This window comes from Falco naumanni, chromosome 6 (assembly GCF_017639655.2).
Source record: "Falco naumanni isolate bFalNau1 chromosome 6, bFalNau1.pat, whole genome shotgun sequence".
NCBI classification, from domain to species: Eukaryota; Metazoa; Chordata; class Aves; order Falconiformes; family Falconidae; genus Falco; species Falco naumanni.
In genome coordinates this window covers 75,943,039-75,965,590 of record NC_054059.1, presented here as the reverse complement: position 1 = coordinate 75,965,590, position 22,552 = coordinate 75,943,039, and the positions used below count along the sequence as shown (strand labels likewise).

Below are 22,552 nucleotides of genomic sequence, written 5' to 3'. Positions count from 1 at the left end.
AGTTTAGAGGACCAAATGCTCGGACAGAAGATGAAAAGTACAACATGAATGCATGAATTGTCCTGGTATGGATGAACCATGCATAATAATGAAACATACATAAATACAATTATATACATACATAACATTAAATATAACTTTAATAATCGCATACATAAATTAAAAAGGTACCTGACCAAGAAAGCAGAAGGCTCAAACTAGAACAATTATTTTTTTAAAGGTGTACAGCAAGTTAGATGTATATATACAATTGATTTCAAGTGAAAGCCCAAGTGTCACTTAGGCAGGCAGGAAAATCTGCAGCTAAGAGGGAAAAATGTTTTTGTTCTCAGGGCTGGGCAATCATTCTTTCATCTGGTGCTGGTTTTGGCTGGGATAGAGTTTGTTTTCTTCATAGCAGCTGGTACAGGACTGCATTTTGGGTTTGTGCTGAAAACAGCGTTGATAGCACAGGGATGTTTCGGCTGCCGCTGAGCAGGGCTTACCCAGAGCCAAGGGCTCCTCTGCTCCTCTCCCCACCCCACCAGCGAGTGGGCTGGGGGGCACAGGGAGCTGGGAGGGGACACAGCTGGGACAGCTGACCCCAGCTGACCCCAGGGGTATCCCCTACCAAATGATGTCACGCTCAGCATATAAAGCTGGGGGAAGAAGAAGGAAGGGGGGGGGGGAGTGTTCAGAGCGATGGTGCTTGTCTTCCCAAGTCATCATTACACATGACAGAGCCCGGCTGTCCTGGAGATGGCTGAACCTGCCTGCTGGTGGGAAGGGGGGAATGTTTTGCTCGTGTGCACAGCTTTTGATTTACTTATTAAACCATCTTTTATCTCAGTCTGTGAGTTTTTTCAATTTTACTCTTCTGACACTCCCCCATCCCACCTGGGGGACTGAGCAAGCGGCTTTGTGGGTCTTGGTGGCTGGCTGGGGTTAAACCATGACACTTCTCCAGTTCTCAAATATTTCTGCTGCATGCCATACATCCATTTCTGTGGCCTATCTTACATATTTATTTTAAAATCCAGCTTCTATTACACATACGCAGCATAGTAGCCTCTTGATGCAATTTATGGCTATTGCTGACTGCTGCCAGACACATGAAGTGATGGACTGCAGCAAGAGGTCCAGCACTTAAACCTATATATGCATTTGAATGAATCAAATGCTTTTGCATCACAAAGTTGAACCGCTCTTGGTAAAAACTTGTATTGTTCTGAAGAGACACCAACTCTACCTCTTTAAAATCAACACATGCGGTTGATGGTATCAATGCCATCCCTGCACATAAGTGGCAGTTTCAATATGGTTTTATTCTCAGGAGTTTAACATACGAGAGAAGGAAACAGGCTCAAGAATACAAACAGTATTCTTATTAATTCCATTCACTACAACCTCAAGTATTTCTTGAAATAAATGTAAGTGGCCAAATGCTTCAACAGCTTCTGTGGGCACAACTCCAGTTGGCTTTAGAAGATGTAACACTTGGTTTGAGAGACAGAATTGGCCTATCCTCAAAAAGTAGCCCTTAGCTTTTTTTCTACTTAAGAAAAAAAACCTCAACAAAACCCATTTTTCCTTGGAGGTACACACACCTCCGTTTTTCAGCTAACACTGAGAACATATGGATATAACCACATCATGATTTTGTGTGGATCTCCTGTATTTTTTGAAACATCATTAACCTTAGCGCACATATGTTTGCACACACACTAAAGAAAGCTTTGTGTTTAAAATCGAAAAAATTGCAAGGATGCAGAGAAAAGTGCTCAAACACCCATAAATACTATTGAGTATCTAGCATGACCCTGCACTGACATGCTCTTCAGGGATGCTTATAGATCTTTTCTCATCTCAGATCTGAATACCTCAGAGACAGACTGCAATATACCAGAGCAAAACAGCATGGAAAAAATGCAGAAACTTTTGGGAAATAAATCCAGGTCTTCTTAAAATTAGATTTGTTCACATTACCTAGCAAAATGTTATGCTGAAATAAAAACATGGTGACAGACCAACAGTAAAACTTACGGAGGAAAACACCTGAGTTTCACAGGGCTATCATGCATCTGAACTGCTTCAGACATACCATGGAAGCTCTGGATAGCTTATTCCTGACTGGCAATATTTACAAAATTGTTTGAATCAGAAAAACAGAAAGAAAAATAATTTGAATGCATAATCATTACAGCATTTCACAGATTATCATGTGAATATAGCCAGTTATTTAACAACTGTATACCTAACAGTATGATTTTTTGATATTGGATGTTGTGTTAGTTTCTCCAAACACTATTCCTTTCATTACTAAGAACAAGATTTTACACACGGCAAAAAATTAGGATATATTTTTGGTAGGAACAAAACTACATCGAAAATATCAAAATAGCAAAGTGTGTTACACTAGTGCCCTCAAGTTTATTGTAAGCTTGTTTTTTCTGTTTTTCGTAACCTAAGTGAAGGAAGCAGATAAAGACTACGCATGCAGGCAGCACATTATTTTAGTACTCGATATTTGAGTAAAGAAACTGCAATATTTACATTAGTTGAAGAGAGTTTTTCATAGATGTGAAATCAGGAAGGACAATATACCTATAGATCAACCTTATATTCTAAATTCTAAAAGTGATTTATAAAGACAGAACACCATTTCATACACGTTGAGGACAGCTACCTTTCTGAGAGGTGCCAAATAGTGACAGATTTTTCTTCAGTATCTATGTACACACATGCAGAAGGTGCTCAAAGTTCCAAAAAAGAGCCCCAGTATGCAAAGACAGCACATTTAGAAAAACAGTTAAACACTTAAAAACTACTTAGCCTTGTACAGCAAGTATGCACAGAATATATGATTGCTGTTAAATTTATATATTGGCATAGATATATGCTTTATGGCCCTATTAGCCTCTGTACTGTCAATAGATATGCAACTCATGCAAAAAATCATTAATTCTACCGTTATAATTATGGTAATTTTAGGGGCTTACGCTTTCACTAATATTTATGAGCCACTTTACATGTAATGCCTAGACAATATGATAGCTCACATTTATCTTTTTGACTGCTTATCAGAACTCAGTTACTTAATTACAAGAGGCATCCAAAGTAATTAAACTCCTGGAAAACATCTGCTTTCTGTTACAGAGGGCAAACAAAAAAAGGTATGTCAGAGTGACACCTTATTTGTAAGACATTTATTAACTCCAACTTGTTTTTCCTGACCATTGAAAACAGCTACCCACCTCTAACAATGCTTTAATATATACATTCTTTCAGCTCACTTTAAGGAGTCTTAAGTGTTCTTGTTAAGGATCACGGGGTTTACTTTGTATCACCAATCTAATGGGAAGAATTTTAACTTGAAATTTTCACTGTTCTATACAGGTAAGATGTAAACCTAGTGGCCATTTGGTGAGAAGTCAAACTAACTATGCAAAAAAGGCAGCTCATGCTTATACCAGGCACCTATCTTAGACAAATGTGAACTTCCTCATCCTTATCTGCCTTCCCAGAAGCCAAGAACATACTCAAAACACACAGCATAGAAACATTAAGGATTCACTGTAAGAGAGACAAAGGCTGGTAAAGAACTTAATGCAATGGGGCAGAAGAATGAATGGTTTTCAGGATGAGAAAGCTATTTCCAATTTCTCACTCCCAAACAGATTCAAATGGTCTTTCTGTAACTAGTTTCTAACATAATTCATGAGCTGAGAATACAGTTTATACTTTGTCTTGTCAGTCACAAAGCGATTTATGGCTAGAGGTGAAGTTGGCAAGGTAATGGGAACATCAAATTTAGAGGCAATTAGCTCAGGAGGGAACCCATTCCACAGGGACTGCTGGCAAGAAGTGTGGCTGGCAAGATTACAGACAGAAGTGGGGTCAGGGTAATTACATGGACAGTAACTGCGGAATTGATTAGCTACCTGCAAATGTTGAAACAACTTACCGAAGTCAGTAACAAGAATCACCCGCCAAAGTGAGGGTTAAAGATAGAAAAGGAATTATATTTTTTGGTGATTATTACAACATAAAAACCTCATTTAAATTTAACTTGACTAACTTAAGTTTCTAAATATTTTTAACACTGGACTGCTGGACTGGTGACAGACAAATATGGAGACAATTTGGAACAATTCTAATTCTCAGTAACCTTTGGCAGAATTAAAGAGTCATTTTAGAAATTATTAGTAAGAGACTGTTTAGGCCACATTTAAGCAGCTCTGAAAATTTCCAGGATAAGGACTGCAGGTACAGGTAGTGTCTTTCATTAAGACAACTACTACAGTTGAAAATGCAAACAATAAAGCTAAAAATAAAAAAAAAATCGAATCTGGTGGAAAATATATTAACATTGATAAATGGAAGATCATCTCACAACACTGCAGAGCTAAAAAGAGGTGATAGACTGCTGATACCTGACAAGACAGCGCAATTCCCTCAAATAGCATTGCCTGCAATGTCAAGGGGCCTCTGAAGGAAGAAAGCACAGACTCCTTCAAACTTGGACATCTGCTTTCTCTGGCACATTGTAATCCATTGCTGTCCATCTGCCCTTTACAAGCAAAGGAAGAGCAGGAAACACACAGAAGTGGAGAACGAAAAAACCCACAAAGTCAAACATAATGCAGCATCACTTATGAGACAGAGCAACATTGTTAGGATTTTGCATCACTTGTGAGAAATGGATTTCAGGAGCTGTGCCAAGAAGATAAGATAAAATGTTTACAGGCCACAGAAATACTACTCTAATTTCCATTCCTAGTAATTTGTTGTGAAATGCCAGATCGGTTAAGACTTTACTACTGAAGCAGACAATAGCAGGACTCAATAGACAGAAATAGCAAGTTATAATTTGAATTTAAGATCGTTAAACATTAGTTAGTCTGCCTCAAGGCTTTCTTTAATGGCTTCTTTTGAGTAATATTAAAATACCTTATCCAGTTTTGCCTAACTTAGTTAAAAGGTATTTACCTATCACCAATTTCATAAGGCAATTACATCATTTTTGAGAAACCAGACAGAGTTCATACTCTCCCCAGTCAAAATTCTTTCCCCCTTCCCCAGCAGCAATGTTACCCAGAAGCGTCACAACTCCTAGCACACCTGTGCCTCTGATCTGCTGCTTCTCCCGACAGCACACCCAAAGCAAGAAGCCTCTTGCCCCCAGCCAACCTGGGCCCATTCTCCTCACAGAGGAGCACACCAGGGCACGGTCCGTGCACATCCACCTAGTTACTCCACCAGCTCAACTCCATTTGACATTTTCCCTTTAGGAGCCGCCAATCTTAACACTATATAGCAAACATGATTGGTGAAAAGTGCTTTAAGAGCTTACACACATCTACTGCAGACCTGTCTATTGTCCTCCATCAGCTTATTCTAGATTCTGAAATGGGGGCTCCCTGAGATCAAAACGCTAGCCCTCCTATTCAAGGAGGATGGCACCTCTTATGCCCAGGCATTAACTTTCTCCTGCATACTTTGACCTCATAAAATCTAATTTGGATGGCTCGTTAATGGATTCAGACCCCAAGCCTAAAGCTGCTGTTTCTGTACCATCTCAAGTCCTCATGAAGAACCACTGTCAGAGTCATTGTCTTAGTTAACTTTCTGATGGGCTGGGAGATGTACGTCAAGGACATCCCAGAGATGCTTTCCATGTATCTTTTCTAATATCCTTCCATAAGAGCAGCATCTCCTGTTGGTATGGACTACTTGCACAGTGAACATCTCCACCGGAGGAAGGCCCACACTCCAGGGAGTAATTTTTCAGGAGCTCTCCACAGACAGACATACAGAAGAGACTATCTGAAGCGAACGCCTTGTGCTTTATTTTATTCTATTTGCCTTTTTCTTCAGTAATGAAAAGATCACTGGTTATTAGCTGAGATTATTTGGCTTATCGTTAACCACAGATAAGAAACTAACCTAAGTGATGCACAAGTCTGCAGCTGAAACTAGAGGAAAAGGGGAAGGAAAGATGCCTCATTAGTGAACTGTCCTTAAAGCAGATTTGCCCCTCTAATTTCTATATGCTGTTAAGTGTTCCACATTCTTTTTTTTTTTCAGGTGTTCACCATCAGGTAACCTTGTATTTAGACAAAAAAACCTTTCCTTCCTGTGCTATCCTATGCACAGATGGTAGGAACTGCCCGTTGAACAAACAGCTCTTAGTAATCTCTCTGGCCTAAACATACTACATACTGCCTTTACAAAAACAAACTTGTGCACACTTCATGCTTCCTTGTTCCCTTTCACTGTTTTTCATGTGAACTTCCGCATCACACTTTCCTTGGTGCTGCTCTGTTCTTGGAAAAGCTCTTGTGTCTGTCTTCCCATTGACTGCCATACTGAAATGGTCCTGGGAACCCACTCATCTTTGCTGATTTGTTCTGTCCCCCCATCTGAACTGTCACTCCAAAATTTCCAGCAAAGGTGCTGATCCTCAGGAATTAAATCTTTAGAAATTAAATGTAAATGGCTTCAAAGAATATCTGAACTTCCTTTCGTTAAAAACATTTTAGCAGATCCCTTAAAAACAATTAGCATCCCTAGAGGTCTGCAAAACACAAACTAAAAACCAGTACTTAATAAAGTACAGGAAGACAGAGATATCACATAAGCATCTAGCAAAGACAGATTCAGAAGGACTTCTTATGTGAGAAGGAAGACTGTTCTTCTTCTGATAAAAAAAACAGATTAACTGATAAATGTCAGGGGACAGTAAACTATTTCTGAATTTAGGACAGATTCAAGTTCTCAGTTGTGATGGGGGAGGAGGAGAGGATTCTGTGCAAGGTGAAACAAGGAGAGTTGCAAGAGTTAAACAGCCCTGAAGTAAAATGTTTGATGTTAGGTCAAAACTGAACCCTGCCAGGTTGGATTTGTTTTATTTTGCTAAAGACAGACAGAACATTTCTACTGTAGATGAACTCTTTTTTTTTTTTTAATCTTTGCCCACTGACTATTAAAAAGCATTATTCTCATGTCTCTCATAATAGCATTGTGTATAAAAGGCTAACACTGTCTTTAACATAGTCCCCAGCTTTTCAAAAGTCTCCACTGAAAACCAAACACTTGAAAAAATATTTACTATTAATTATGACCTCTCACCCCTTCACCCAGCTTTTCCAAATACTGTATAGCAGTAGGAAAAACATAACATTATTATTACATAAAAATACTTATGAACAGCTAAAATTCTTCTTACTGATATACAAACAACAGATCACATGGGAGAGACTGTGGAAATTACAGTAACGAATACAGGATTCATGTGGATCACTCCAAAGAGATATTTGTAAAAAGAAATTGTTCATACACCTTTTCAGAGCGGCAAACTATTCGTGGGACATTTCATGTAAGGTGAAAGGCTCTGCTGCTAGAATCCACAGGGAGCAGTGTCACTGGCCGACACTGACACAGCACTAAAAATCTACAGTGGACCCAACAGGGATGGGCAGCGAGAAAGACAAGGTTGAGAGAACAGCTACTAACAGTCCCACATACTTTGTTTTAATTACAATCTTAATTATAATCACCACACTTGACTTTGACTATTCCCAGAAACTAATGAAAGCACACTGGGTAGTTTTAGGTTTTTTTACTTTTCCTTATCAACACTCTTACAAAGCAGTACTGTATTAGCACAAAACAAACAAACAAAAAAGCAAGCTCTGACACCTCTAGAAGAGGTTAGCACATTTGTTTTCCAGTAGTCCTCTTCACATGCACTTTAACAGCTACAATTAGTTTCATAGCTTCTTGCAACGAAAACTTCTAAAGTTTCCAAAAATCAGGGCTTACTTACTGAGCATTTGAAATACAATCACAATTTGATAGCTGATGTCGAAAATTTCCTTCCTTCTGACAGCCGGCCTTTAAATAACAGGATCTAATTTCCCCTTTAGAAAATACAGAGGAAAAAAAAAAAAGCAGTTCAGTGAAATGATCATTTGTTTTACACACAAAGTGTATAAAAAATACATTTTAGGTCAGGCACATTTACAGTTTTCAGTCTGCGCACTAGGCTTATTTTAGACCTCAGAAAGCAAATTAACATTTGAACAACTGAAAACCTGAGACAAATGAAAACTCCGAAGTTCCAGTGAAAATTTAAAAGGCATATAAAGTAAATGCAAAGCCCATCTATCAATCTACGTTCCTTGTAAAATGTGAAATCATCAAGTATTTTTTTTTCAGTTCACAAAGTTGAGGTCTGGAGGTACAACGCAGGGGAAAATTCTGTTCTAAGTGTAGCCGCTGCTACTCCCTCCTTGCATACGCAGCAAAAAGTGAAGGTTCACTGCTCGTTGACCCAGAAACCATGCAGTCTGCCTGACCCGCAGCTGCTGCTCTTAGACCTAGAGCACACCAGGAGCTGCAGGGCTGCACGCAGGGCCAGGAGGAATCGGCAGAAAACCACAGCATCTCTGGGGTCACAAACCCAGCTACCACGAGCACCCATTCCACACTGGTTTTGAAGGCAGCTTTAAGGGAAACACAGCTTTTGGGACAGCTGCCTGTCAGAGGTATGGGCCAGCACCTCACAGGGCACTACAGGGAGTTCAACCAAGCCACTATCACGTCTATTTATTACAGCTCTGGCCTCCAGGAACAGCTGCAGAGCACTGGCACAAGAAGCATAGGCATGGGGTAAGACTCATCAATTCTCTTGAAAGGGGGAGCAGACCACAACTCCGAATGACAGCAACCACCACGTTATCAGAGAGTTCAGTCTGAGACAGCTGAAGAACAAAACAGCAAAAAGCAGGAACGTTTTGCCCAGCCAGACCAGTGCAAAACTCCTCACCAGGCAGAAAGCATCAGGGTCCTTCTGCAAAGACAGAAGTAGCTTTCTGGCCTAGCCAGCATTTTTTGAGGGTGACGTTTGGAAGATAAACTTCACATCCTGTGTAAGCTTCAGGTCTCTGATGGTCGCTGGTGGATTTTGAAAACTCTAGTTATTGCTGATCTGACTTTAAATTACTAAGCCCTTTTCTTCCATACACAATAAAAGACGCAATTGGTAACAGACAAGAGAAATACCCTTCCAGGGCATCTAAAGATTCTACAGAAGTTTCCTCACACATTGTAATTATTCCAAGTACAGAAACTCACCATTTTCATCTATGAACACGTGCATTGCATCCACGGATAGCTCGTCTTGCACAGATGCCTCAGGTCCACTTATTACTTGCAAGACAGAACTGTCTTGCTGAGAAGTTACCCGGTAGATTATCTGCCTTTGCCTGTTGCCCTGGTAACTTGACACAAAAATGTTTCAAAACTACTATGAGGAACTTTTTTCTTGTTCTCAATAAAACAAAAAGAAAGAGAGGTTAATTAAAAGTTTATGTCATTTCTACTCAGTGAAACAAAACAGCTTACATCATATCTTTGAAGTACAAAATTGTAAAGTAAACTGGCCTTACAGTGCTGCAAATTTGGCAGACTCTGGTAGCACCGGACTAGTACTAGCACGATCTTGGCTTTGTACATCTGATCTTTCCTGTTTAGGAAGTTGCTCACAGTGCTTTTCTGTTCCCACCATTTCTTCTTTTCTCTCCGTCATCTGGCTATCTGGAAAACAGGGCAGTGAAGTGGAGCCACTCTCTGCAGATGACTGTCAAGAATTTCATTCATTAACCACGAACAAGAGCATCTAAAAGAGAAAAGCTAAAACGCTGCAGTAATTAATGTTTTCCATAAAACTAGTAAAATTACTTAAAACAATGCAATCACAGAAACGTGGACGAGGAGGTACTCTGACTGGAGGAGGCTGTGTGAATGGGTTGTTTCAAGAACAGGCAGTGTGAAGCAAAGGACAAACAAGAGAGAATTTCTGCTTTCTTCTCTTGTTTCAGAGGGCAGAAATCTGTCCCTAACCTAGAATGGTAAAAGGCTGCTTCCCTGGGGGCCGTAATTTGTTCCCAAGCTGTGTATACTGGCAGCAGAAAAGCAGGAGCACTGGCCCATTCCCCTTTTACAAAAGGGGCAGCAGCACCTTCAAAGGAAACAGAGCTCCAGGATGGGAAAGCAGGTAGCTGCCTAATCCCTCTTGCCACCAGCCACACACTTGATGCAGGACAAGACAAACCGGCTAAACAATTTCACAGTAGGTTTTCCTATGCTTGGAAAATACAAAATAGAATTAAAATATACATGATGGACTCATCCAATTTCTACCAGTCTGAATACCAATTTGAATACCAGTTATATTTCTATTATCTCCCTACACCTGTACATCATTTACTTATATACATGCACAACTTTTAAGCAACATTCTTTTTTAGTAACTAAATATTCATGTTGAATAACAAAACATTTTGCAAATGTGCTTTGACTGTAAACTAAAATAAACTGTATGTTAGGATTTTAAAATGCAGCTAAGACAGTGATTTTATCACCACCATGTGCAGTCACACAATTAAATGCTTTAAATAGAAGAAAAAAAAAATTGTGGTGCTTGTTGGAGATGTTTCAGTGAGTCCTGTAGCTTCTTGCACTAAGCTAGGTGTATTGAAATGTACTTACCCAGACTTCTTGCAATATTTCCTGTTTAAATGCCTTAAAAATCTAATCATCAAGAAAAAAAAAAAAACACAACACAGAAATTTGCCCCACAAAGAATACCATTTGTTAAACCATACTTCCTACTAATACAAGTACTATCCTAACCTGCAAGAGTCACCAGTCAAGAACCAGTGGTGTCACAGCTAAGATAGTCTAAGGATAAAACAGATTCAAGGCTTGTAGAGCTGTAATACCTTTTATTAGGCCAACTGATATAATTTGAAAAAAGCAAAGAAGCTTTTGGATATGCAGACCTTTCAGTCTTGTTTTCCTCCAACGGTATCAGTTGATCTAGTAACACATCACTTCTGCAAACCAACGTACCTTCAAGAATTAAGACATATCCACACCAGTTTCAATTCACAGGACACACCTCTCTAATGCCCGAAGCCTCTCACACATAGCCACTTTCCACTGCAGGCATTTCACTTACTTTTTTTTTGAGTGGGTCGGGGGAACATGGGATGGGATGTGGGATCCAGAAGCAGAGGAACAACTTTAATTGTACCACCACATCTTGTCCCAGCAGGTCTCAGCCCTTAATGTGAAGCACAACAAGCAGTACCAAGCCTGAAGAGTCTCACTAGGTCCCCAGACACTCACCAGCCAGAACTGGGGTACCAGAAGCATGTGGGAATGGGCAGTAGAGATAAAGACACCATGTAATTCTCACTTGGAACTTCCTTCAGCTTCCACAAGGAAGAAAAAAAACCCAATCTCACTACAACACTGCCGACGTTCTGAGCCTGTAGCAGATGATGTCTAATGACCTTGACTTCTTGTGCAATAAATAGAATGAGCATAAGTTTGGTTTAGGGAAATCTTTTGTAACTGTTGTGCATGGAGACAAAATTCAATAGGTTTTCCAGATCTACTTATCTCTACTCAGGAAAAAAAAAATAAAGCAGTGGAGAGGGGAGTGGGCCTTTTTTTCTTTCCTAATTAAAGTTTTAAACTCCATTTTAAGCAGAAATCGTGCCTTATTTAACCGTGGCAATACTGAAGCATCCCCTTAATGATGTAACTGTACCTGAGGGAGGCGACGGAGCCACAGACACCTAATCAAAAGCACTTTCCTAAAGGCTTGGGCTGTTCAAGCTATAAGAATAATTGATAGAGATCAGAAACTGTGGTTTTAATAATCTAATTGGTCCCATATTGCCCAAAACTAGCTCTAGGGCTGGAACAATTAAAAAGATTTTTTAATTTGATTATCTAGTGGTTTTAGAAAATGCCTCTCTTTCCCATTCCAAACCACAAGCCTTGCAGACATCCTGCAGTGGTAAAGAGTCATAATAATAAAAACATAAACATACTGCTTCTTACAGGCTTTATATGCCAATCAGACAACGCCATGGTGCTGAGTACTTCCAGCACTAGAAAGGTGGACCATGATGGGCTTGTCACTGGTTTTCATGATTATTACTAATTTTCTTCTGAATGACTTACACCTTCAGTATTTACACGGAGATAGAGGTGTCTAGACTAGGAGTGTTCTGCCAGAGTATGTAATCAGCTCTGCGTCACCAAACGCTCCTTGCATGGAAATTGTGCTGGCAAAGCTCGAGTTACTAGGAAAAACTCTCTCCAAGAGCAAAAGAGTAAAAAGCCCAACATGGCAGTGTACCTGCACCCTCCCTGTGACCTCCTGCTAGAGCCATCTACCCCAAGCCACTGCTCCACACCTCTCCGGTGTACACCCGTGGCCGGGCTCACAGAAGCCCCAAACTCAGACCCGGGCTCTGCAAGTAACTTTGTAATTTATCCGGAAATTATATGCCACATGATTCATACGTGAGGCGTTAAGTATCAGGATTCAGGCCCAGTCAGGCTTGGGGAAGGGTGATTCAGAAGTGTCCTGCACAAACAGCCAAGTTTTGATCTGTACACCACTTCTGTGCTTTGGTTGTGCACAAGATACAACCTTTAGTAATCCTGGTAAAATCCTGATCAGGATAATCATTTCTTCTATGTCCACATGGGTATAAGATACTGCCTGTAAATGTTTTTATCTGCACTACAGAGTTGTAACAGCATAGCAACATTACTTTAAAATATAACATCCAAATGCTGACAAATGAGTTCCTAATTTAAATGCAGTTATGCTACCAAAATGTCCTTTCCCATATAACTTTTTCACCTGTGGAGCAGATTTTAGGTATCCCACATCCTCTTTGTAGACAAGCCTTTGGTCCACACTGGGAGGTGGCTGAAAACAGTTTACAGCTGAAATGGAGCAGCCTTTGTACGTATAGTAATTGTGATAACCAACTGTCAGTGTATCTCAGCTTTAAAGCTGCCTTATGATTAGGTAATTAGAATGAAATTTCATTGCTCTGGAACTTTTCTCCAGAATAATTTTACTATTTCGTGCCCTCTCTCCAGAGTCTCCCAGATGTTTTCCCACGTTTTACTTGTATATCCCTATCCCAATCTCCACAACTCACCCCTGTAAGCTGAAATGCCACTGTTGTCATAATTTCAAATGCCATCTGGTCTGAAATCTGGTCAGGCAGAATTAAGCTAATTAAGCTTGAGTCTCTTCTGTTCATTAATTGCTCTGCTACAGAATCTACTTCCTTCCACCACACTATGCTCTAAAATAGAAATTTTCACTTTAAAATTGTTTTGGTGCCCATTTGGCCGCAGAGATAATTGATTTCAAATGGCTCTATATATATGCTCTTGTTAATACCAGCACGAAACAAAAGCTCTACGAGTTGTGAACTGTCCCATTCCTATCTCTGGCGAATATACCCTAAGGGCATTCCCAACCCTTTCTTCACTGACTGCTTTAGCAGAAACATCTAGTTTATGTACTTTATTCTCAAGCCAAATTTGCCTATTATGCCACTACATTAAAGGAAAAATCTAACGTAAAAGCTGGTCACCTGCCAAACAACAGGAGTGCCCAGGGAACCTGACACAGCCCAAGAGTTGCTATTAAAGTTCAGTATGGGCACTGAAGAAGTGCATGGGATTATCCCTTTATCGGGATTACCACATTAATCCTGAAGTGATGGGAAAAACTAGCAATACTCACTGTACCTGTTACAGGACCGAGAGACTTAAGTGACTTGCTCAAAACAATCTCCTGGGCCCGCAGCAGAGCTGGGAATAAAATCAAGGTTTTGAGGTCTCACATAAATAGTCTCATCATTATACCTAACAATTACGACAGAACACAGCCCTCTCAAATAACCTCGCAGTTTCTCTACAGGTATCAGTCTTGTCATCAAACATACTATTTACCTCTTTGATTAAAGACTGAAATTTTAAAATCTCAACCCGTCAAGCCTTAACACATCAGGTATCAGATTTACAGCACCAAGTTCTGCACCAGATTTCCTCCTCATCCAAAGAGGGCATGAAATGCCACGTGGTTCCCCCTGTGGCGTGAGAGTCAGGGATGGCACACGGCTGCTCCCAGAGAAGAGCCAGCTCCTGGCAGGGCTCTGTGCCCCAGGTGCCACCTGCCTGCTGGCAAACTCCCCTGCTGTCACCTCACACCGTGGCTGTCATTTGGGCTGGTGATTCAATGCACAAGATCCCTCTTCCCCATAATTATATGGCAGGTGATACCCCTCTTTCTCACATGCAGGGAAAAAAAAAAAATGAAGAGTCTAAAATTATTCACAGAAGCACATTTCAGTTTTTTATAGGAGAAGGGTAATTGCTTGGGATACAGAACAACTCACTTGAGGTTGTGGTCTGTGCACTGCCCAGAATGATGAGTACTTTTCTAAAAAGAGTCTGCAAAACATCTAAATTCAGGCCACACAGCCCTGGTTTAGGTTCTAGCGCGCCAGTCCCCACCTCCCCCATGGCAGGCTTTGGTCCCCAGCTAGTAACAATGCCTGTCCCAGATTACAAGCCAGCTGTGCCAGAGGGGACATACATGAGTTTTTGCTCTGCATAAGTCTGATGCCCAGCTCCAGACACGTCAGAGGGACCCAAAGCAGCCAATAAACCTGATTTCCCTCAAGCTTCTCCAAGACTGAGGAAAATCTGCAGCTGCCCTTCAACAGGCCTTCATTACGTGGGTGGTGCAAGCTTGATTCAAAACTGAAAGGACACTGGCCTGAAAGTCATTTTTAGCAAGTGTCAGTGGTACTTTCTCACGATCTAGAAGAGGTGTGGTGGCAACAGAACAGCTCTTAGACAGTTTTTTTTACATCCTGTCTTTTAACACATTAAATCTGGCATCCTTGGTAGCGTAAAGCAAGGCTTTAATTTTCTTGTACTGCATTTTACTGAGCTGTCTACTGGCAAAGGCTTACATGGTCAGGATGATATCTCTTCTGTTTCCACAGAACTCACAAGTTCTGTGAGGGAGCACCTATAACAAAGACCCATCCATGACATTCACTCACTCGCAAGACTGCTCTGATGAGCACATTTCCCTGCCTTCTCCAAATTATGCAAAGTGTCAGCTTTCTTACACACAGCTCTGAATATTCAGCTTTCCAGGAATTTGCCAAGTTTCTCACATTGCCTAATAAACACCTTTGTGGGGTGCATTTCATTTGGACCAGGCATCTATTATTAGCTTTTGCCAATTAGGCGGTTTGCAAGGTTAAAAGAACAAAAAACAAACACAACCAACCTCCCTCAAAACAACTGCTGCATAGCTTGACTTGCTCTGTATTCCCCCCACACGCTTTTTTTTTTTTGAACCACTTTAATGTGGGAATAATGTTTATTCAGATCTGTTCTAAGATGCTATTTTGTTAGAGCTTATTTGTAATTGCAAGGCTGTAAACAAATTAGAGGCTTTCTCATTCCTAAAATCCAGTCTTACTGTGGGGAAGCTGCCAGTAATGACAGTAATTTATTTTAGCAAACAGCACGTTCTGACTAGGCTGGAAAACAAAGCCTACTTGCTCTTAAGAATAACTGCCTTTGAACTACCTCTCCCCAGTTTAAAGAGTTCAGATTGAATCTCCTTTTTCCCACAGCACTGGTCTGAGGTGCAGGAGACGTCTCACAGCAACAGGAGCCACAGCCACCATCACAGCTCCTGCAGGACACCCCTCCTGCCAGCCTGGCTCCTTTCCTAGGGTGACACTTGCCGGGCCCATGCTGGAGACAAGCAGGGATGCTTAATTATACACATTTGCAGCTCACCTTCACCGTCTCACAAATGTATGGACTTCAGAAAACTAGGCAATTCAGTCCAGGTCGCTTTAAGTAACAGCTTGGTTTGAAGGAACAGTAGAATCCTTCTGTTTCCTCAGGATCTTGCATTCCAATAAGAAAAATGTCATTTGCCAGATCTAAAGCATAATAACTACATACACATTAATAAAGTTTTGGGGCTTTTTTTTTTTGGGGGGGGGGGGTCATTGTGGAATCTCAGTCTGATTTATTCTAATCACCCATTGCTTTCTTTTATGTAGCAATCTTCAATCTTCCCCATTCACATTATCTGAGGGTACTTGCCTGAAAGCCCTTTCTAGATTAGCAGCGCTCCTCCCTTTATTTAAGCTTACCTCCAAAATTTCTATCATTTCTCTTTTCCAGCTAAGTCACATCACACAGAAGTCAAATTATTTTGTAAATACTCCTTTTAACGGTCAAGGAGTAGCAAAAAATCGCAATCTGCTTGCTGTGACCCTGGTACTGTTGCATGCTGTTGCACTGGGAGGTGACCCCGCACCCCGGGGACCTAGCAGGGCTCTCTGGGCTCAGCAGGGGCTCAGCTGAGCAGGCTCCGGTCAAAAGCAAGGCTTGTTCAGCGCTTGTCTCAGGCAGCCACAGAGCACAGCGTGGAGCCAGCCAGGCAGGCTGATAAACCCGACTGAGCACGACAGAAACTGCCCTTCAGAACAGTCTGAGAAGGCAGGAGAGATGGGTAAGACAGACCAGAAAAGAGGCAGCAAGCCTAGAAGGAGCAACTATAAAGTGAAAGAAAAAACAGACACAAACAAAAGATGGAATGAGATAAGGTTCTAATGCATTGGACAGGACAGATAAGAGGAATGACTTAGGAAAGGCAAAGTGAAAGGTAAATGGAATCTACAGCAAAATGACACATTGCGACGAAATTATTTTTTTTTAACAAGGTGAAAGTACAAATGTCACATTTGTTTTTCAAAAAGCTGACAAACTTTGAAATCAGCTGTGCATTTTTCATGTAATGGAAGGTTCTTGCAGGAAAGAACTGGGGGAGCAGAGACTCCCTAGAGTCTGTCTATGGACGGGCATACCATTGTAAAACAGGAGTGCCAAGCTGTTCTGCTGAGCACCATTAATTTTCTTACCATTCACGCAAAATAGGTATCGAAACTGCATCCTCTTAGGCTGTCTTAGAACAGCTTACTATAGGATCGAAGGTAAACCAAACATTTTGGAGAAGGGGAAGATATGGGTTGTCTTATTTCACTTTGGCCCAGGCCATCTAAACCGATTGCACCCATCACCTGGCAACTGCACTGTGCCTTGCATCCTCATGAAACAGTCCTACTAGTTTTGCCTAGAGAGCTGCTAAAGGCACTACAAACAATATTTCCAATATTTCTTCCTAACAGAAAGTGGTCATCGAGTTAGGTGACAGCAATGAGAATGCTGATTAAAACCAGGTATTTCTATGTAAGAGCTATATTGCATATAGGTTTTAAAACTAGCTGATTGAGATTTTTTTTAAGTAAAAGCCGTTTTGATTAAATGGAAACTTGCATGGGAAAATACCATTTTTCATTAAAATAACGGGGGCTTTCATTGAAAACCACCACCAAACTTTCCTCCTTAAAACCCAAATATTTTAGTTTTAAGCACTATAAATCAAAACTCTTACCTATTGAGAACAAACCCATTATTATTTTTTCTTTTTTTAAATTATAAACCAACCCACAACTGTGCAGGAAGTTCAGGAATATGAGTGTATGTGCTAAAAGTTGAACCATCACCAATGACAATTTCTATATAGTTACGGGCACACACAGACAACTCTTCAACCTGCACCTGGTAAGATGGGCAAAAGCAGGTGTAACACTATAGCTATACATATTTGTGGTACTCGAACAATCCAGGCCTGCCACATGCATGCTACTCTAGTACTGAATACTAGATACGTACCAGACGCTTCCTGACATTAGCATTATTTTCCCAAAATAGTATCTTTAAGAAAATAAAAATATTCAAAGAACTCAGCTGACACTATCACACTTTCACTAAATCACCTTGTCCCACCAAGCGCAGCCCTTCACTGGCCCTATTAGCAAAACCAGTTTTCCTCTAGGAATTTGCCCTACTGCAGATCTCAGGCTAAGCTGCTATAAATAATGTAACTTAGTCACAACTTCTTTAATTCAAAAGAGTTGCAAACCATGCATTATACCTCCAACAATCCCATTTTCCTTTGTTGTCTCCATTTTGACAGTGGACTGATTTGATGACTTCACCTTTGAGGTATTAATGGATTCCAGGAGGGAGACAAACTCTAGAAAGTTAGATTCGTTGGGCACCTGACCTTCTTTAGCTTCTAGATCCGATTTAGAAGTTGGTAAGGTCTTTTCTTTGTCAGATACCTCCACGAAATTCTTACTTAAAAGCACATCTGTCCCACTGTCTACACTCAGCACCCGCATGTGCCTCTTTTCATGAGCAGTTCTACAGGACTGCGGGTCTAGGTTCTGCAGGTCTTCCTTAGAAGTTAAATCCACAGTCTGGACATTTTCAGAAGCATTGTCCTGATTTGGATCTGAACAAGTGTTAGTTTCTAAAGGAGTATTTGCTGGGTTGCTGTGCTCTTTTACTGCATCACCCGATTCATAGCCAGAGCATTGATTGGATGACAGCTCTGCCTTTAAAATTTCTGGAGTTCTTTCACTTTCACTGACTTCTGGGAAAGCCTTACCTTTACTGTCATCGGACAGGTCAAAAGTGATAACAGGGATTCTGAGCTGTTCGTTAGTTTGCTGACTTGGCCAGCCTGCTGTAACTATACCAGACTCGTGGGCTGAGCTCACTCCCTCAGTTCCCGGAGCCTTTAGGTGGACAGAACCCGCTAGGTCACTGAGGGTGGTGTTTGGTGTAGTACTCATTGTGATGACAATTTTAATGGGCTCACATAGCTGGTCTCCAGGAAGAGAGTTGTCCACAACTGCAACAGCAGTCTCACTGTCTGAGCAGTCCAGGTCCTCACGGGTATTACCAATGTTGCAAGAACCTTCCATGTGCTTGGAATCTTTGGTTGCAATGGCATTGCACTGTGGACAGTTACTGGTAAAGCCTATCTGTGGTGATCCATCAGGCAATTTCTCTCTTTTGTAGCTTTTAGGGTTACTCAAATGGTCTGAAATAACTGAATTTTCACTGTCCCATGGCTCTGAAGAAACTCCAGTCCTTAGAACATCACCCTGTGATGAAGAAATATTGGAGAAGTTTTTAGCTACATCTCTGTCCGCAAGAATATCTTGGGATCCATGCTGTCCAAATGGCTGTCCGTTTCCTCCTTGTTCATTTATTCCATTATCAGAAAATGTTTCCATAGCAGCTGGTTTTGTCACTATTGCTGATGTGGTGGCACCTGAAGCAGAGGCTGTAGAAACAGGTAATATCTCTTCTTTGATACAGGGTGAGGTAGATGAAACTGGTGGTGCAGCCTGGTCTTCTAATACCGTAACACCTAATAAAAAACACATGGGAGTTAGGTCTCACAAACATGAACACTTTGCATTATTCAAGAATGATCTTTAGCAAGCAAAATCTGATCCAGAGCAAAACAAAAGAAGCTCAGATGATGTAGCTGATTAAAACAGTTCCTAAGCAAGGATCTTTTTTGTTAGCTACATCTGAAATACTATAAAAGCAAGCTGGAATCCTTCCAGGTCAGGATACATGTAGCAGCATGTCTATTTATTTTAAATTATCAAAATAGGTAAAGAAACAACTAATATCCAAACTAAAATGTTTTACAGAATTATCCTCCCTTAGGGAGAGATGAAAAAAAAAAAAAAAAAAAAAGCCAGTGCAGCAGAAGTTTGTTATATCACTTTGTGTAATTCCTAAATAGTTCCATGGGATAAGGTGATCGACCTTAACAAAAAAGGAGATAAACTAAAATATGTTGAGACACCTCAAGCACTGGAACTGTACACAAAGCAAAGCATGCTGCAGTATACACTGCAGAGCTAAAGGTCAACAATCGAAACAGGAGTCTACAGTCAGAAGATATTCAAGAGCTTTAAGATGCGATCTGAGCACCAACTTCCTGGTTTAACGCTTTAGAGGCACAGAGCTGCTCAAGAACGTGGGGGGAAGGCTCCCTCATCTACCCATGTCAAAATGGGAAGAGCTACTTGCACACTCACCAAAATGCCACATCCCAAACAGCTTGGCTGACAGCTAAGAAAGCTTAGTCTGTTAGCTCAAGAGAATAAAATCTCTAGGGAATTCTTTTCCATTCAGCTCCTAACAGGAGGCACAACAGAACCTGCCATGGGGTCCTCTGTGCCATTTTTATTTTTGTGTCAAGCAATGATTAAACAAAGGTTTAAAGGGATTTATAAGGTCAAGATACCTCTGAGATCTTCAATAGTTTCCCGTGTTGGCAGCTCCTAAAAATAAAAAGAAACAAACAAAATTAGCATGGGCATTTATTAAATTATGTTGGAAAAAACATCTATCAATGCAACATCTATCTAATTAAAGGTTAATTACAGCATTGGCAAGTTGCTTAACATCACTGAAATTTGGACATGTACCTTGCACAAAATGCAAGGGGTGGGTGGGGGAGATGGTTATAGAACAGTCATGCTCCAAATTGCATCATTGCAATTGTGTGTGATGTCTGGGGAGGGGAAAAAAGAAACCCCACAGTAAGATTTTTTTAAAAAAACACATTTTGCAGTGCCTAATCCAGATAATTCTTTTTTTTTTTTAATCATTAAGGAATAGAATGTGGTTTTGTCTGTTCCAGTTTTCCAGCTACATGTTTCCAAAGCACTAAAATGAAATGTTTGGTCTCCAGCACTTGGTAACAATTTCTCAATGGAAAACTAGAGGACAGAGCCATTATATCATAGATTTATTTAGTTTGCAAGGAAGCTTTGGAGGTCATTTAGTCCAAATCCCCTCTGCCATACACACACACTCAAAGCAGGTACAGTTTGAGCAGGTTGCTCAGGGCCAAGTTCAGCAGAGCTCTGAATATCTCCAAAGATGGAGATTTCACAACCTCTCCAGACAATCTCTTCCAGTATTTGACCACCCTCTTGGTAAGGGAAAAAAAAACCAACCAAACACACAAAAACCCCATTATATCTAATTGATCTAATTGCAGCTTTTAATGCCTGCAAGTTGCAGCCACTGTCTCTTATCCTGTCAGTGGGTACCTCTGAGAAAAGAGGAAGCTTTAGGAAGCTGAAGACAGGAGTAAGTAGTTCCTCTAGTCTTACAAAAGGAGGTTTTTTAGCCTTACAAAGGCTAAAACATCCCATCTGCCTGTCCTCATACATCACATACCTCATTCCTCAACCACCTCGGTAGCCTCTGCTGGATTCTCATAAGCAGGTCAATGTCTGAGGAGCTCAAAACTAAACACAATACTCCAGAAGAATACTTCAGGAGCCTAAATTCAACAGCCTAAATACAAAACTAGAAAAAAAAGTTTGGGGAAAAATTAACGTGGCACTCTTCTGTCCAACAGGCACCAAAACCAAAAGGAAAATAATTATTATCTCCTAAAATTTCATGGTGGTATCCTGGCAGCAGGAACAGGAAACTAAGTTTGACAAGACCCGACCCAGATGTTCACAAACAGGAGACTTGGACAAGATCCCAAGAAGAAATGGGTTTGCAGAATGGACAAATACCAGAATACTGGGGGCTAGGACAGAAACAAAGTGAAAAATATTTTACCTCATAAAAGAAAACTATTAATGTCTGTGAATCATACAGATGCTACGAAAAGGTAAAAACACTCCAGGAAAAGAGGAAATCGTTCCAATTCGGACCAGGATTTGAATAGTTTGCAATAAATAGGGACACAGGGTGGGAGTGGAGGGATATGAAGACATAATGAAGTATCAAATAGCTACTTATTCAAAGATCACTAACCATCCTCTGCACTGACTGAGGCAGGAGTCCTGTAGAAAAAATAGCATGGGATCACATAATTAAAGATTTTATCACAGTATACATGGGGAGTAGCTTAAGATAACAGACAGCATTATTCTGTTTCTTAATTTTTTTAAATACTTAACTCTTCAATCTTCTCATGGGTGTTTCCTTTTTTTTTTTCATTAATAACATCTACGTACATCCCCTTCATCACTTCATATGCTATTGATTTAGAAAGCATGGCCATTGGCACAGCACACACACATATTTTTAAGCTCATGTAGGCATTTCCTAGATTTAAATGTTTTTTATGCTTTGTTCAAATACTCAAGATGTGTTGGGTTCACTTCATAAGCATAAGTCTAGTTATGCAAAACCAAATTATTAATGCTCCAGTAGCAGATCCCCTTCTGTGGCAATGACAGGCTGCTCTGATTGCACTAGCCTCTTCCTTCTTTCAAAGCAGCCACAAAAAGCAGTTGCTCTTGGAGAGATTTAAAAAAGCCATTTGGTATCTATAGAGCAGACAGACCCACTCCTTAGAAGTGCAGAATTATGTACACTAGTTTCAGCTTTGCAACCCAAACCTTTAGGACAAGGCTGACTGATAACATCGGTATACCTAGTAGATCCATGGAACTGACCCTTCCTCCCCAGGGCAGACCTGTGCTTCAAGTGATCAGTACCTGGCAATACAAAACCCTGTGTGGTTGGACCGCACAAACAGAAGACACTACTACAGAAAACCACATACTAACCATTTCTGGTGAGTTCTGCAAGTGCAGAGCCTGTACCCTTGAACTGTCATTAATTGTTTGGGTAGAGTCATCTTGGTTGGACTCAGTGTTGACACCATTGTCCCCAGTGTTATTGCTGAAAAGGAAGCAAATGAAAAATAAAGCAATGCTTCTTACCA

The 22,552-nt window shown here is 40.6% G+C and overlaps 1 protein-coding gene across 1 annotated transcript in view; it reads right to left on the bottom strand.

Annotated features, from left to right (window-relative positions):
• The window catches only part of PCNX2 (pecanex 2), a 159,806-nt gene that overhangs the window by 128,291 nt on the left and 8,963 nt on the right, over nucleotides 1-22,552 (bottom strand). Inside the window, exons 3-8 of the mRNA XM_040597716.1 lie at nucleotides 22,395-22,509; nucleotides 20,096-20,132; nucleotides 17,912-19,201; nucleotides 9,432-9,579; nucleotides 9,118-9,263; nucleotides 7,808-7,901 (exon numbers count right to left, since the gene is read on the bottom strand). Of these exons, the coding sequence (XP_040453650.1) occupies nucleotides 7,808-7,901; nucleotides 9,118-9,263; nucleotides 9,432-9,579; nucleotides 17,912-19,201; nucleotides 20,096-20,132; nucleotides 22,395-22,509 (1,830 nt within the window). The remainder of the gene's footprint in view (nucleotides 1-7,807; nucleotides 7,902-9,117; nucleotides 9,264-9,431; nucleotides 9,580-17,911; nucleotides 19,202-20,095; nucleotides 20,133-22,394; nucleotides 22,510-22,552) is intronic.